Source organism: Impatiens glandulifera, chromosome 7, assembly GCF_907164915.1.
Source record: "Impatiens glandulifera chromosome 7, dImpGla2.1, whole genome shotgun sequence".
In the NCBI taxonomy this organism is placed as follows: domain Eukaryota; kingdom Viridiplantae; phylum Streptophyta; class Magnoliopsida; order Ericales; family Balsaminaceae; genus Impatiens; species Impatiens glandulifera.
In genome coordinates this window covers 46,911,734-46,929,179 of record NC_061868.1, presented here as the reverse complement: position 1 = coordinate 46,929,179, position 17,446 = coordinate 46,911,734, and the positions used below count along the sequence as shown (strand labels likewise).

Below are 17,446 nucleotides of genomic sequence, written 5' to 3'. Positions count from 1 at the left end.
AACAAATATCTAAGTTTATATTCACATACTACAACTTTATTTATATATATATAAAAGAGAAATAAGCATTAACAACATGTTGTCACTAATACTACTTTTATTCCAAATCTAACATGTTTGAAAATTGAATCAAATTCGATGAAATTATAATAAAATCGAACTGAATTCGAATTTGATTTTCGGTTCGATTTCTAATAATTCGAATTCAATTTTTTTATATACTATATAATAAATTATTTATTTATAGATAATAAATTATATAATATATAATTAAAATGAATTCGATATTCGATTTATTTTTCGAGTTGAAACCTAAATCGAAAATCAAATCGAAACTGTATTTGAATTCAAATTAATTTAAAATTCTATTCGAAAACCGAAAATGAAATTCAATCGAAAATTTGATTCAGAACACTCATACACATTTACAAATGTAGTTGCTGATTAAATAGGTAATCAATATATCATGAAACCAAGTAAAATTTATTAAAATTTGAAATGATGGTATTTATTAAGGATGGTCCAAGTGTCGTGTGGATAAGCTAGCTTATATAAACATTGCAAAAAAGTCGTCAAAATTCCACAATCAAAACCAAACTTCACATGAATCTCATTAAATTCCGTAATGCCGACCATAATCAATAAAATTAGGTTGGTTAAAAGAAGAAAATTTTGTCCAGAAACTATAATTGAGTGAGCTTGTTTGATATTGAGTTATTTGAGAGGTTTTATTATGAAAAAATATATATGTTATCGATTTTAATGAGTTAAATTACTATATGTTTATTATATTTAAAATTTTTAATATATATATATATATATTTATTTTAATATATTAATTGATGAATTGAATAATTAAAAAAATATATAATATGTAATTTTATATAAGGAAAAAAATATCAAACAAACTCACATGTGAGTGTAAAATTAGAAATAAAAATAATATCAAAGAGTAGAAAAATCGAAAAAGAATTTCCAACTCTAACCATTACTTGTTTCTTGTCTATCACAAATTGGAAATGTTCCAAAAAAAAAAAAGTAGGCATCCAGCATTTAATATAATTATTTTTATGGCATGTTCTAATATATTGAATAATTAAGTAATTAATCTGAAAAAGTATTCCATTTAACAATATGAGTGCTCATATCACATTGAACTTAATTTATTTTTGTTTAGAATAATGACTTATTTTAGTATGATTTGACTTTTGAGTGATTATGTTTGTTAATATTTGGATTTGATTATAGACAAGAGGACAACTTCCTCTAGTTTTTATTTTAATTTTTTATTTCAATTTAATTGAAAAATAAACCAATATAAAATGTACCTAAAAGTGTGGTCTAAATTTTTAGTTTTTTCTTATTTGTGGTATTTTGAATCTTTTGAAGGAACTTATCGGGTTCTATTAGTGGAGATTTTGATTATTTTCATGTGGTGTTTTGGGTTAGATAACATTTTTATTTGACTTTTAATTTTATGATTCTTATTTAAATAAGAGAAATGATATATACAACACAATTATACGTCTTTATAAAGCACTTTCATAATCACCTACTTGATTTGGTAAGAAAGATAAAATATATCTTTTAAAAAATATAAAAAAGAGAAAAATATTTTCTCTTTCTTACTAAATCAGGTAAGTGTTGTATAAAAATGTTGTATATATTATTTTTCTGTAAATAATTACATGATAATTCTCCCTAACTAAATAAAATATAAATATCTCAATTTTAAAGTGAATCCCTTGCATTTAATAACAATCCTATTTAGAAGAAGAGAGAATATAGAAGAAGAGAGAATAAAAAAATATAGTAAAATCTAAGTATATCAACTATTAGCCTTTTACTATATTTACCATTTACTCATTTTTTTAATTATGTCAATTTGGGTTTAACCTAATTTAAAATGAGTATTTAAATTGATTTAAATAGTTGAACTGTTATGCTGAAATCGAAAAATATCTCATATATAGGTTATAGAATCGGATATAGTGTTTTGATATAAAAAAAAAAAATCAATTTATTAATATCTATTCAAATCATTTAATCCACACTCAAAATATATTAATTAATATTACGATTAACAAATAAATTTTTAATGTATGCCAACTTGAATTTTACGTTTTTATTTAACAAAAAAATTGTTTAAAATTGTTATCATATTAATGTTTTTTACTTGATATTTAATAAATTGTTTTAGTTAGTTTAAACATATCTATGAGAATAAACTTAATATTTGATACATTCAATCCATTAAATATAAAGTCTAGAATCTTAACAAAGAATAACCAACGTAATAAAATTAATTTAAATTTATCAAAAAGATGGACACAATTCTGATCGGTTATTAATTCATAGTTTTTAGACCGAGGAACGAACTTAGGAAATAAGGTTACGATGAGTTTAAAAAAATTTGGGGTGGATTTAAAAAGATATCTATAAAATTTTGAATAAAGGTAAATTTTACTATTTTTTTAATAATTAGTTAAACAATTATCAAAAAATTTAATTTTTTTTTAAAAAATTAGTAGGTATAGTCAAATTTAAACAGGCCCACCACCCGACTCCCATATATCCGTCCCTAGACCCATGACTGGCCTTAAATTATATAAGGAAATTTGTAGCAAGGAAATTATTGTATAAACAAATCATTAATAGGACTTTGTTCATCATCTCACGTGTTATATAAACCCTTCATTTTCCTCATCAAGATCCATAGATATTTATTTAGCTTCTAAACATCATAATAAAGAGAGAGAGAGAGGTGGTGAAGAAGAAGAAGAGGAAGTGATGCAGAACGAGATATCTGCAAGTTGCGATATTGGAAAAGAAAATGACAAGTTCTTTATTAACCTCAAGCAACGTATAGAAAGGTAATTAATTATATGTATAGTAATTAAATCTAGGAAATCTCTCATTTTCCCTCCAACTTTTAATTTAATTCATCCCTCCTTTCTAGTTCACTTACCAAACACAAAGTTTATAAATTAATTGTGTAATAAACACAATATTTGAAAATGATATGTTCTATAAACTATAGATCTATCCACCAATATCCTTTATTACTAATTTATTCATGTTTCTTAGACCAATGATTATGGCTTCAAGACTAGATCGTGATTAACAACTCATCGAGACTACACCGTATTTACTTTAAAAAAAACCAACATGAAAGGAGTTTTTGTTAGTTTGGACTACTATCTAGTCCCTATCACATTCCATGTTGTGAACTTACCTTGGGTATTTCTTTTACCTTTTTATGTTTTGATTTTATTAGTACTGCATTTTAGAAATTAGTTTTTTGTTACCATCACATAACTTAAGAAACAATGAAGGATTCAAAATTTGAAAAAAAAAATTGGGTTGAGAAAAAGTTATGGATAAAACGAATGAAGAATATGAGTTTTTGCTATATATTTTTTTAAAAATTAAAGGAACAAATAGTGAATTAAATTTAAAAATATTACGAAAATAGGGAGGTTGAACCAAATGAGCAGTAGATCAGCCTCTGGTAAGAAATTAATATCGGTTGATTATGAATATCAAAATCAATGAAGGTTGAGTTTGATAGATAAAATCAAATTGAATAAATAAATCAACTAGGATAAATATAACATTTCATTATTCAATGATGAATTAATGAAACCTAAATAAATTCATGTATATCTCTCCAAACATGCATGGTGCCCATAGCTAGTTAGATATTGTAAGCCAACCTGAGTTATTTCGATTCAAATTTGTAGAATGTATTTTTCTAAAAATTCTTTGTTAAAAAAAAATTATATTTTGGGTTTAAAATATCAATATAGCCATTTTTCTCTCATTTCTTTTTTTGGGTTAATAAAATATATTTTTAATAGAAAACAAATTACTAAATAAATTTTAGGTAAAAAAACCTTATATTAATAACCCTAAAACTCAAAGATCAAGCTCCTAGAGTTGGATTGATCTTAGTTTTTTTAAAGATTTTTACAGAGTTATTTTGAAAAAAACATTATTTGTCACAAAAAAAATTGATTATTTGATTTTTAGGATGAAATTTTAAAATATTTAATTTTTTTTATTAAAATAAAAAATTTTAATTAATAAATTAAATGACTTTGTTAATTTTTTAAAATAGTCCATATATATTTAAAATATATAAATATATATATTAACTAAGATATTTGATTGTTAAAAGAAATTAAAATATCATAATATTTTACTACCTTTGGAGCTTATTTATATGTTAAGGATTTCTACTAAAAACTAATTTACTTTATTTATTTTAAAAATGTATTGTTTTATTAAATATTAATATATTTTTAAACATTTTCAACCTAACTTAACTTTTTATAATTTATAACTAAAATAAATAATTTAAATAGTTCAATAGGCTTTTTAAATGTGGATGGCTATAACAATAAATGTAAAGTACTATACCTAGACAATATGGTGTACAAAATAAAATAATATTTTAATATTAAGAAATAATAATTGAATTATGATGAATTTATTGATGTAGATTTGGGATTGAAATACCAAGTGTGGAACTCAGATTTGAGCATTTAAGTGTTGATGGGGAGGCTTATGTTGGGAGTAGTGGCCTGCCCACTCTACCTAATTTTACTATCAATTTATTGCTGGTAGGTTAATTATTTATTTACTTATTTATACACACCTCAGTAAAAATAAAAAATAAAAAAAGTAACTTTTCAAGTTTAAGTCTATATTGTAAATTTGTTTATTTCTTACAATTCTTTAGGGGTTCTTGAATTATCTCCGAATTACTCCGAGTAGAAAGAAAAAATTTACCATACTTCATGATGTCAGTGGAATCATCAAGCCAGGAAGGTAAAAAAATAGTACATTAATCATGTCTATATATAATTTAATCCTTATTTATTTTACCAGTGCAAAACTCATTTTCTAGATTTTAATTAATAATTATTTAGCAGATTGACATTATTGTTGGGTCCCCCTAGCTCAGGGAAGACCATATTACTTCAAGCTTTGGCTGGAAAACTTGATCCAGACTTAAATGTAAGATAATGAGAATCATTTCCTATAACACTATATTTATAATAAACAAAAGAAAACTAGTTAAGAATTCGTCATTTTAATTTTTTTTTCAGGTTTCGGGACGAGTTACATACAATGGTTACGGATTAGACGAGTGTATTCCGCAGAGAACTACAGCTTATGTAAGCGAATACGACATTCATTTTGGAGAAATGACGGTTCGGGAGACTCTCACTTTTGCTGCAAAATGTCAAGGCCCGGGAATTAGACATGGTCAGTATACTTTCACATAAAAATTACGCTAACAAAGACTTACTTCGATATAATAATTTGCGCTTTTTGTTAGATATATTGATGGAATTGTTGAGAAAAGAGAAAGAAGCTGATATCACAAATGATCCAAATATTGATAATTACACCAAGGTTAGTACTGTAGCTCATTTGAATGCAACACTGTTTGATGTTTTTTAAGAAGCCACACTAAAGTTTTGAATGTCACAATTGTACAATTTTGTCCAACTGTTTTGTAACAATTATTATTTCAAGTCACTATCATTGTAACTTTTTCCATTAATGAACTTATTTCTAATTATTTTGTTACATTTTTGTTTAAGATATTGTAACTAAAAGTGTAATTAATTTTGTAACAAAATTTAGCAACTAAACTTGCAATATATTATTGTTGTAACTAATGATTTTATAATCAAACTTAATTTGTAACTAAGTATGCATTAAATTTTGTTAGAAAGAATCCAACAAATTATAACTTAAATGACAAAAGGGAGTGCCTAAAAATGAATTCTCTATTCCTACTAAATTTTTTTTAGGTAAAATTACTAAGATAATTTAAATAATAAGATTGAATTAAAGTTTATTTACAATCTTAACCTATGATATTGATAATTACAGGCTTCACCCGATAAAGATGATGCCGATATGATTACTGATTATATTATGAAGGTGGAAACTTAAATTTTATTTTAGACATATGACTTATATTTTGATTTATTATAATCTTAAAATGATTAATTAATTTGTAAAAATCCAGATTTTAGGACTGGAGATATGTGCTGATATGTTGGTAGGTGATGCTATGAGACGAGGTATTTCCGGTGGCCAAAAGAAAAGACTTACTTTAGGTAAACTTATATAAATAAACAATTTAGATGGTTTGTTTTATTTATTTATTTTGGATAAATTTAAATTATAATGTATATTTGTAAATTAATTTTAAAATAATTATAATTTAAAAAAATATATATATATCTTATTAAACAAATAATTAATTATCAAACCATTAAGTAATAGTAATAAATAATAATAGTTTTTAAATAAGTTTTTCTAACTAAATAAATATGGAATAGATAAATAATAACTAAAAAATGAAGTCTTTTAATTGAATAAAAATAATTAAATTAATTAACAAATATATAGTTAAAATATTTTAACTTTTTCTATTCATATACATTCTTCTTCTCTTATTTAAAACAATTTATTTTATATAATAATAAAATTAATATTTAACAACTATTGTTTGTTTGGTAGATTTACTAAAACAAATTGGTAAGTCTTAAAATTAATTAATATATTTTGAATGATTAACTTTGATTATTTGAATAAACTTTACATTAGATCATAATAATTTGTCTATATTATATATTAAAATTTCATAATTTGTTCTATATTTTAGAGAGAAAATATTTTTTAATTTGAATTGAATTGAATATAGTTTTGTTGGCTATTCAAAATAGATTAGAATTATGATTACTTGGTTTCTGGATGATTCACAGGTGAGATGCTAGTAGGGCCAGCTCGAGCATTTTTGATGGATGGAATATCGACGGGGTTAGATAGTTCCACGACTTATCAAATCATCAACTCGATAAAAAAGTCTATCGAGGCCTTCAAAGGGACTGCCCTCGTTTCTCTTCTCCAACCAGCACCGGAAACGTATGCCTTGTTTGACGACATAATACTTCTCTCCGACGGTCAAATCGTTTACCAAGGTCCTTGCGAGAATGTCCTCGAGTTTTTTGAATACAAGGGATTCAAATGTCCCGAAAGAAAAGATATCGCAGACTTCTTACAAGAGGTAACATCACGAAAAGACCAAGTGGCGTATTGGGCGAGTGAGAATGATCCATATAGATTTGTCACGGCAAAAGAATTCGCAGACGCGTTTCAATTGTTTCATGTTGGTCGGGGACTAAAGGATGAGCTCGGTCTTGGGTTCGATAAGGCCAAGAGTCATCCAAACACTTTAACAAAGAAAAAGTATGGAATTAGTAATAAGGAACTCTTCAAAGTTCTTGCATCAAGAGAATATTTACTCATGAAGAGAAACTCAATCATTTACATATTCAAGATGGTTCAAGTGAGTAATATTTCTATTTCTCTTTTTAATTTTCTTTTAAGTAATTATGTCAAATTTCCATATAATAATAACCTTCCACTTAATAATTTAACTATATTTGATTTTATAAGGAATGTTATTTCCAATTTAACTAATCCAGTGGTTACTCAAGATAACACTAAAATCACTCTAATTTAATTGAGTGTAATTATGTCACCTTGAGATAGTCTTTTTAAAAATAAAAATAAAAAATCTTGAAAACAAAAGTAAAATTCATTACATTGATGGCCAATGATAGTATTTTTATTTTAATTGAATTATTTTAGAATTGTTCTTCTGAAATTATTTATGTACATGTTAATAACAGGGCAGTCTATAAGAACAAAATTGTTATATATTGAAAAATATAATAGTTATTATTTAAATTGTTATTAAATTATCTTGGTATTTTCTCCAGCTTATCATTTTAGCATTAATAGCTATGTCAACGTTTCTACGAACACGCATGCCAAAGGAAACTACACTAGATGGCGGTATCTTCTTGAGTTCTCTATTCTTAACCATTATGGTAATGATGTTTAACGGTTACATTGAACTCGCGTTAAGCGTTTTGAAGCTTTCGGTGTTCTTCAAACAAAGGAACTCATTGTTCTTCCCGGCTTGGGCTTACACATTACCAATATGGATTGTCAAATTTATAGTCAGTTTTGTAGAAGTCGCCATTTGGGTTACCTTTACTTATTATCCTATTGGAATGGACCCCGATATCAGAAGGTAGCACCAATTGTATTCATTTTTCTTAGGTTAAAATTAGTTGAATTCATTTACTAATTTTATTATGGATGTTGTAAATGTAGGTTCTTCAAACAATACTTGCTTCTTGTATGTATTAATCAGGCGGCATGTGGAATGTTCATGTTCTTGGCCGCGGTTGGAAGGACGATGATCATTGTAAACATGATCGGGACGTTTACGTTACTTTTGGTAATCGCCTTAGGAGGTTTCGTGGTGTCACGAGGTAAGAAACAATATTAAAATTATTAATGTTTTTTTTTTAAAATTTGTTAACAAAAAATTTTCTTAAAAATTGTTGTACATTTGATTTTGTAGTTGACATTCCAAGCTGGTGGACATGGGCTTATTGGTTATCACCTATGATGTATGGTCAAAATGCTATAGCTGTAAATGAGTTCCTTGGCAAGAGCTGGAGCAAAGTAAATTATTGATTAATTAAGTTCTTTTATTAAAGAAAATAGTGGTTAATTTCTAAATTATCTCAATTTTGTTATATTTTCACCAGATTTCGCCTATTTCTTCGGAAACTTTGGGGATTGAAGTGTTGAAGATTCGCGGGATATTTCCGCAACCCTACTGGTATTGGATTGGGGTCGGAGTTACATTTGCATACGCAATTCTTTTCAATGTTCTTTGCACATTGGCTCTAACTTACCTTAATCGTGAGTAAAAATAAATAAATTTAATTTGTAATGATTATATATGCATGGTGTGTTACTTCAAAGTACAAAGGGTCTCATTTGATAAATATAATTTAATTGCATGCATGCAGCTTATGGTAAGCAGACAAATTTATCTCAAGGGACATTCGACGAGAGAAATGCTAACGTTCAAGGACGTCTCCTTGAGTTATCGACAATTAGAAAGGACGCCAAGTCGCATAGCAACCGCGGTTTTAACCAGAAAAGGGAACGAGGAATGATTCTCCCGTTTCAACAAGTTCACATGACATTTGAGAATATAAGTTATTCTGTCAATATGCCGCAGGTACGTAGTTAAATAAGTTCATTTGGGCAGTACTTATGATAAGATGTGTTTGTTTATGTTATTTAAATTATCGGATTCGTGTAGGAAATGAAAGCGCACGGAATGTCGCAAGAACGGTTGGAAATTTTGAGAGGAGTAAGTGGTGTATTTAGGCCGGGAGTCCTTGTGGCAGTTATGGGCGTAACGGGAGCTGGGAAAACAACCCTTATGGATGTTTTAGCGGGTAGAAAAACCGCGGGTTATGTAAAGGGAAATATAACGATATCGGGTCACCCAAAAAATCAAGAAACATTTGCTCGAGTTGCGGGATATTGTGAGCAAACCGATATTCATTCGCCTCAAGTGACGGTTTACGAGTCCTTACTCTATTCCTCATGGCTTCGGTTACCTTCCGAAGTCGACCCGGAGACCCGAAAGGTATATTAGTTGTTCAAAACACTTTCTTTAGTTTTTTTGAAAAAGTACTAATAATAAATGTTTTGGTCATTTTTATTATTTAAAGATGTTTGTAGATGAGATTATGGAGCTTGTAGAGCTAAAACAACTAAAAAATGGGCTCGTGGGGCTACCCGGTGTTAGTGGTCTTTCGATTGAGCAACGAAAAAGGCTTACCATTGCGGTCGAGCTTGTGGCTAACCCTTCCATTATATTCATGGATGAGCCAACCACGGGGCTTGATGCAAGGGCGGCTGCAATTGTTATGAGAACCGTAAGGAACACTGTGGATACGGGACGGACCGTGGTTTGCACCATCCACCAGCCAAGTGTCGATGTCTTTGATACTTTCGATGAGGTAAAAAAAGAAAAAATTATCATATTTTAACTGCGGGTTATTGTTGAAAATTTGTTGCTAATAATAGCTACTATTATTTTGTATGTTGCAGTTGTTTTTATTGAAATTAGGCGGAGAAGAGATATATTTTGGTCCGTTAGGTTGTCATTCGCGAGATTTGATCAACTACTTCGAGGGAATTGATGGAGTTGGAAAAATTCAAGAAGGTTACAATCCCGCGACTTGGATGCTAGAAGTGACTACCACGACGCAAGAAGCTACTCTCGGGATTAATTTTGCCGATTTATACAAGAACTCGGAATTATACAAGTATGTATATTCATTTCTACTTATGATAGATCAAGCAATAATAGTCACCCACAAAAATGTAGTATAAAGTGTAAAAAAAAAGAACTAATTATAAGAGACTTAGGTTTCAATTTCAATTATTATTAATAATTAAAGTGGATGGATGGTATGTTTAAAAAATTAAAAATTGATCACCAAAATAAAGGTGGTAAGAGGGTGAGAAATAGGTTTCCATTTTTTCATTAAACACATTCTAATTAAAATGTAATGTTTATGCTAGCCCTTAATAAACTTGGTCTAAGAAAATGTTATGTTGATTTTTTTATTATAGTTTTTTGTTTTTTATTACTAAAAATATATGAATTCACATGTTGAAGGAAAAATAAAGCAGTTATAGAGGAACTAAGTAGGCCGGCTCCGGGATCAAAAGACCTACATTTCGGGTCCAAATATTCACAATCGTTCTTTACGCAATGCATAGCTTGTCTATGGAAACAACATTTGTCGTATTGGCGAAACCCGACATATACCGCGATGCGTGTATACATAACTGCTATGATGGCAGTTATTTTGGGAACATTGAGCTATAACATGGGATCTAAAAGGTACTTATAACACATGTAGGTCCATTTGAAAATATTCATGAATCTTGGTCAAGGGTGATCCAAAAAGTGTTTTTATATTGGTCAAGTACTATGAATTTATACTATGTTTGAATGAATTTTTCAGGGACAGGATACAAGATATCCTTAATTCAACCGGTTCAATCTACGTCGCTGTTGTATTTCTTGGCACGAGTAACGCCACGTTAGTGCAGCCAGTCGTCGACACAGAAAGAACCGTCTTTTATAGAGAAAGAGCTGCTGGAATGTATTCAGCTTTTCCTTATGCCTTTGGACAGGTAACGAAAATTGAGAAACAAAAAAAATGTACAAAATCTCTAATGGTTATTTTGAAACACATGCAGGTTGTCATTGAACTTCCTCACATTCTATTTCAAGCCATAGTATATACATCGATAATTTACCCCTTGATGGGATTGGAATGGACTGTTGGGAAGTTCTTTTGGTATATATTCTTGATTTACTTCACCTTACTATACTTCACATTCTACGGGATGATGACTGTTGCAATCACTCCTAACCATAACATCGCGGCCATTATTGCGTCTGGATTCTTCTTCCTATGGAATGCCTTCTCTGGCTTCATCGTTCCTAAATCCGTAAGTCATTGTTGTTTTCTAAGAAAGAAAAAAACGGATTGAAGTTTATAATGTTTTTGCTACTTCGACAGAGGATCCCAATATGGTGGAGGTGGTACTATTACATATGCCCCGTGGCGTGGACAGTATACGGACTTGTCATAACACAATACGATAAAGATGGTATTTTGGAGGACGGTATTCATGTGAAACAATTGTTGGAGATTTACTTGGGATATAGACAAGATTATCTTCCCATTGTTGCTTCTATTGTCTTTGGATTTAGTATCATGTTTGCTGTCATATTTGCCTTTGCTATTAAAGCTTTCAATTTCCAAAAAAGATAACTCTAGTACCATTCTATGTATAAAAAACTAAACTTTGTGACTGTAACATAAACCAAATTATAAATGTTTGCTAGGTCAATTGTAACTTTTAAGTTGTTATTTCAGTTTATTGTTCTGTTGGATTTGTAGTATAAGAAATCAGTACTGGATATATATGTGAAATCTAAAAATCGGCTCAAACACCCTCATTGAAAGAAAATAAAATTCTAAGCCTGTATCGTTATTCTGAAAAACAAAATCAGGATGTTCTAACTTCCGCAGTATATTTTACAGTTAGAAACAAACAAAACCTCTCCGAAAATCTAAAACCAACAAAATGAAACCTAGGAAACACACTCAAAGAAAAGGAAAAATCTTGATCATCATCATCTTGTCTCGAAAGTATCCAAGAAGCCCTGCAACTCTTTAAATCCTTCGGCGGAAATGCTTCGATGAAGTTGCACCTTGGATCTGGGTTCCACCAGATTAGGCGGAGGATGCGTTTGGAAACAAACAACCACAACAGCCAGATTGTCTCCACTCTTCCTCTTCATAGCCTCTTCTACTATATCCTTGCTACACAAAGCAGGATCATTATGCTCCTGAAGCCTCCTCCTAGCAAAATCAACCGCATTTTGGCTCATGAAAACATCCCATATTCCGTCGCAACCTATTATGAGGAACTCATCCTCCTCCGTCAGAATCCTACTCATGAACTCCGGTTCTCCACTAAGGGGCCCACCAGCCCGAGACTTTAGTCCATCCATATGCCAGTCTCCCAATGCCCTAGCCACATTAAGCTGTCCGTTCAGATATCCATCATAAATATAGCCCCCGGACGCTTCTATTCGTTTCCTCTCTTGGGAACAACAGGGCTTGTGATCCCTCGACATCGCAATTGCTTTGCCACGTCGGCAAAGAACTGCCCGACAATCTCCAGCATTGGCCACGGTCAATGAGCTGACGTCATCAAATCATGAGAGATCAATATTATTATTATTATTATTATTATTATTATTGTTCCATGATTTAGATAAAGTAAACCCTACCTTCCAAAAACAATAGCAGCCAATGCGGTTGTTCCAGAAGCGAGAGCGGAATTTAACAAGCAAGCTTCGGAGAAAGCATTGTCTGTCTGAAGAAAAGCTGCGGCAACTGCCCTCTCAATTTCATGTGGGAAGTCTTCATCCTCAACAATGAGCCTAGGCAAATGGTGGCATGCAAAATCAGCAGCATGCTTTCCCCCATGTCCATCAAAAACCTAGCACAACAAATCAGACACATGCTGCTAGTGTTCAGGAAAACACATACAACAAGAACATAAAAAGTAAAAATAAAAAGATTATAAGTTTCTTTCGGTTTGAAAAGTTCACTCAACTTCACTAAACTGCATCCTTCTTTTGGATGCATATATCCTGTCTACAGAATTTCTAATTAGAAATTTGATACATGGTAACTTTGGACAAATCCGTTGTCTGAAATATCTATGATCATAATATTATTGGGTAAAAGCTCATTTTGCTTCCTGAAGATGGATCAAAAGCTCGTTTTGCTTCATGAACTTTTAAATATAGGTCATTTCATTGGTTAACTCAGTTATTATTATGGCAAATGCATTTTCATATTTTAGCTGATTGAGATTATTTAAGAACATAACAGAGTTAACCAATAACTAACAACATGGAGTACTTTGAGTCATTTTTAAAAGTAGGAAACCGAGGAAACAATACAAGCCTTTGATGCAAGTTGGGAAAGTAAATGATCTTCTATCCAATTAGGCAAATAAACCTAATTATTAGGCAATGAGAGTTTGTTATCGTACAAGAGATTATACAAAGACCACAGTTTCAATTAGGCAATGAGAATCAACCCACCTTTAGATGGTTCAATTCTTTCATAAAATAGACCTTTTGATGTGAAATGTAATAGCAGAGAAGAGAAAAGTCAAGAGTTCTGAGATATATGACACATAAATTCTAAGCAAAAAATGCAACATAAAATTTTGAAACTATATTCAAAGAGAAAGAGTATGACTTTTACCCCATAGAATGCATTTGGCTGTTCTTCAGCAACATTCCTAGTCCCATAATCACGCATAAAGTTGTCCACACAAATTTGCACATCCTCCATGGTCGAGCGAAACCCAATGTCTTCCCATGCTCCAGAACGAAGAACTGGAACAAACTCTTTTGCACTGTCATCAATTGGGATACTACCTGCGCGTGCCTTCACCTGCAAAAGCTAAAGTCAAAATTGTATTCCACAAAATGCTTTGATGATTTATGACCAGGCAAAATAAACATAAGCAGCGCCGAAAAGATCTGTTTAGACAGATATGTTAAATTCTATTTTAGAATATGGTTTACAGATGAATGCCATTTCTGGCTCAAAAGAACTTGCCTAAGGATTCTCTAAAGATGGATTTGGATAAGATTGAAGCAATAAAACATGTATTTTCATATGAAATAAAACATTAATCATATCTTTGAAATATGGAAGAAATATCAAAATAAGTTAAATAACTAACATTAAGATTTTTGGCTACTACCAAGGTAGCTCAAGTACAAATAGTCTTGCCTTAAGATACCAAAGGTCTCAAGTTCGATTCAACTAATATCCCACTGAATGAAGTGGGAGGCCATGACAATGAGGGCCGTGCTGCCTTCCTCCAGGGCATAAACTATGGTTTTCAAAACAAACAAAAAACTGGCTACTACTTTTTGCATTTAAAATAGCTAAAGTGGATCTATTTGACTCTTAGTCTTATCTAATCTACATATCAAAGGGTGGCATTCTTACAATGACACTAAAGGCTTCACTTGGAAACACTTGTGTGTTTGGAGCTGGCTAAGAAACCGCCAATAAATTTCATGGAATACAAATTCAAATACGTGTGGGATATAAAAGGTAAGGCTGACCACATTCAAACATCTAATTTCAATGATCTAACTGTCGGATTACCAAGAAATTTGAATAGTTTGTAAACAATACATATGGATATTTTAGCCCTCACCAAGCTCAATTGGACATCATCTCCTACAGGAGAAGCAATTCTATCGTGAGATCTGGATCTGGATCTAGATATGAGCTGGGCTCAAGTATGATTTACTTCGATTCCAAACAGGAAAATATCTGAATCTACACCCGGATGAGAAATAAATTTTCCAAATGAGGTTACAACTAATTAATACCTAGTCAATTTTGTGTGGTTCCAGTTTTTGAAAGACAATAAATAGACCTACCTTTTTGAAAAGGTCGATTACATCTTTCAGTCATGTATATTTCCACATTCCATATATGAAAACCAGATAGTAAAAGCAGCCTAGAGGGGGTGTAGGCTCCTTCCCAAAATTGGGTCAATTTCCATAAATCAACTAATGAAATTCGACCCACTAGACATGAAGAAGAACAAACACCCCCCTTTCTCAAAAATGAAGGGAATTGAAATAAATGAAGGGAATTGAAAAGACAAACTAACCATAGAAGCATGACGAATCAATGATTTCTTGCGCCGAATTGAAGAAGGAGAAGGAGAAGGAGAAGGAGAGAGGAATTGGTTGGTGCCGAAACAATGCTTGTAAGCCGAAGAAGCTGTGGTTGGATTTGGAGGGCGTCCGTCACTGGAACAGCCAATTTCTAAACCATTCAAGCCTTGAGTTCCTTCCATTGTTACATTCTTGATACGAAAACCCTAAGAGATGGAAAAATTCATCTTTGTGGAAGACCCAGAGTGTGAAAATAGATTTGGAGGTCGTCAGATCTATAAATTGGGTGTGAGGGTTTTACAGAGGGTTAGAAGAACAGATGTGAGAAAGAGAGAAACCACCTGTCAATGTATAGGTAGGTTTACACATCACACCGTGCAGATTTAGAGAGAGAAACAAAAACGAAAAGGCGTGTCATTGTTTCCCGTATCTTCTTCTTCTTTCTTCTTCAAAAATGGTTGCTTTGCTTTGCTTCTAATCGGAGACGACGGTCACGGGACACCTTTCTCTTGAGTCGGTGTTATATTATTTATTATTAACTATATTCTCAAATTTTAGCAGGCTAATAATTGTTTTTATTAAATATCAAGCCCATCAAATTAAATAAATATTATGGACTCAAATTTAAAATTTTATTTAAGTTATTTAGATCCAAGAATCACTATTTTAATAAATATTTTTTTATAAAAACAATCTAATTAAGTTTTTATTTTGAAAAAATTATTATTTTGATAATTCACTTTTAACTCTTAAATTAATTTTTTTAACAAATTGTTATTTCAACTTTTAGAAAGTTCACAAATAAATAACCTTTTGATCAATTTTTTTTTTTAGTTAAATAATTATTTAAGCTTAAAATATATTATTTTATATATTATCTTTAATTTTATTTTTTATATTTATATATATAATTATTAAAAGCTTATATATAATATTATATATATATATCTTTTATTATTAATTTTTATATTTATATAATTATTAAATCTCTTACATATATATTATTTACTTTATTTATTTATATATATATATATAATAAAGTTTAAAAATAAATTATATATATATATAACAAAATTTAAAAATAAATTATATGTATTATTTATAATCATTAATTATATATATATATATATATTATCTATATATATTATCTATATATTATATAAAAAATTTAATAATTATATAAATATAAAATTTAATAATAATATATATATATAAGCGATTTATTAATTATATATATATATAAAATATAAGATTAAAGATGATATATAATATATAAAAAGCGATGAGAATAGTTAAAGGGCCCAAGTTAATTTACCCTTTTATTTATAACCTCCTTGATTCATTCACTTAAATATTAAAATATCATATTTTTATATTATTATTATTTTAAGACTTTTTACTTTAAAAAATTTATATCTTCTCTAAGAATTAACTTTTACATTTTAAATAACTTTTGTTATAATCAAAATTCAAATTAAGTTGATTTAAATCATTTAATTTAAGACGTTAGGAATAGAATGAAACTTATAATCTTTGTTATCTTATAAATCATTTTTTACTTAAGTAACAAGTTAGATTTTTAACTTTTATTAATATTAAATTAAAATTAAAAAATATATATTATAAACTAATTGAAAATATAAAAATCTCTATTTATTTCCATTTAAATAAAACTCAAATAATTTATTCAGTTATGTGATATATATATTTGATGGTTAAGCCATCTCAATCTCACAAAATCATTTTTAAACTTAAAATGTCAATGATGATTATATTCATCTCCAACTTAAAATTTAATTCTTAAACTAAAAAAAAATTTACACTAATTTTATAACTTTTTCAATATTATATATATATATATATATATTTATTTATTTATTTATTTATTTATCAACTTTAACGAATTAAAGCAAATTAAAGCACAAATCTTTACACTCAATTAGAGAAAATAAATTATACACATAAAAATAAATTAAACATCATTAAATAAACACAAATTACACTACACAAATAAACAAATGATAAATGATAAATCCAATGAAATTTTTAAAGAAAACAAGTCCACGAATCGACGTGTCATGCCATGTAGGTAGAACCGTAGAAGATAGAAAATTTTAAAAATTTCCTGAGATGTGGGTATGAGAGAAAATTAAAAATATCCCGAAACGTTAATTTCGGGTCCCGAAACGCACGTGGTAGAAGAGAAAAAAATAAAAA

General features: G+C 29.3%; 3 protein-coding genes across 4 annotated transcripts; 2 read left to right on the top strand and 1 right to left on the bottom strand.

The window, feature by feature from the left end:
* Window positions 1-2,790: 2,790 nt before the first annotated feature.
* On the top strand, window positions 2,791-11,925 carry LOC124910069 (pleiotropic drug resistance protein 1-like). The gene is made up of 5 exons (XM_047450693.1): window positions 2,791-2,873; window positions 4,505-4,625; window positions 4,745-4,833; window positions 4,938-5,000; window positions 11,874-11,925. The coding sequence occupies exons 1-5, from the start codon at window positions 2,791-2,793 to the stop codon at window positions 11,923-11,925; spliced, it is 408 nt and encodes a 135-aa protein (XP_047306649.1).
* LOC124944498 (pleiotropic drug resistance protein 1-like) lies at window positions 6,796-11,771 on the top strand. The gene is made up of 13 exons (XM_047484758.1): window positions 6,796-7,375; window positions 7,812-8,128; window positions 8,212-8,372; window positions 8,465-8,568; window positions 8,655-8,811; window positions 8,922-9,136; window positions 9,221-9,553; window positions 9,639-9,929; window positions 10,021-10,238; window positions 10,595-10,822; window positions 10,947-11,118; window positions 11,185-11,439; window positions 11,511-11,771. Exons 1-13 carry the CDS (start codon window positions 6,797-6,799, stop codon window positions 11,763-11,765), a joined length of 3,285 nt encoding a protein of 1,094 aa, XP_047340714.1. The 5' UTR covers window position 6,796; the 3' UTR covers window positions 11,766-11,771.
* Window positions 11,923-15,729, bottom strand: LOC124944497 (probable protein phosphatase 2C 22). Of its 2 annotated transcripts, none has more exons than XM_047484756.1 (4): window positions 15,223-15,729; window positions 13,785-13,976; window positions 12,794-13,005; window positions 11,923-12,704 (listed from the first exon to the last, which is right to left on the bottom strand). In XM_047484756.1, the coding sequence occupies exons 1-4, from the start codon at window positions 15,409-15,411 to the stop codon at window positions 12,131-12,133; spliced, it is 1,167 nt and encodes a 388-aa protein (XP_047340712.1). In that variant the 5' UTR covers window positions 15,412-15,729; the 3' UTR covers window positions 11,923-12,130. The 2 variants fall into 2 exon arrangements, with proteins under 2 accessions (XP_047340712.1, XP_047340713.1); XM_047484757.1 differs by having other exon boundaries at window positions 13,785-13,970.
* Window positions 15,730-17,446: the final 1,717 nt, after the last annotated feature.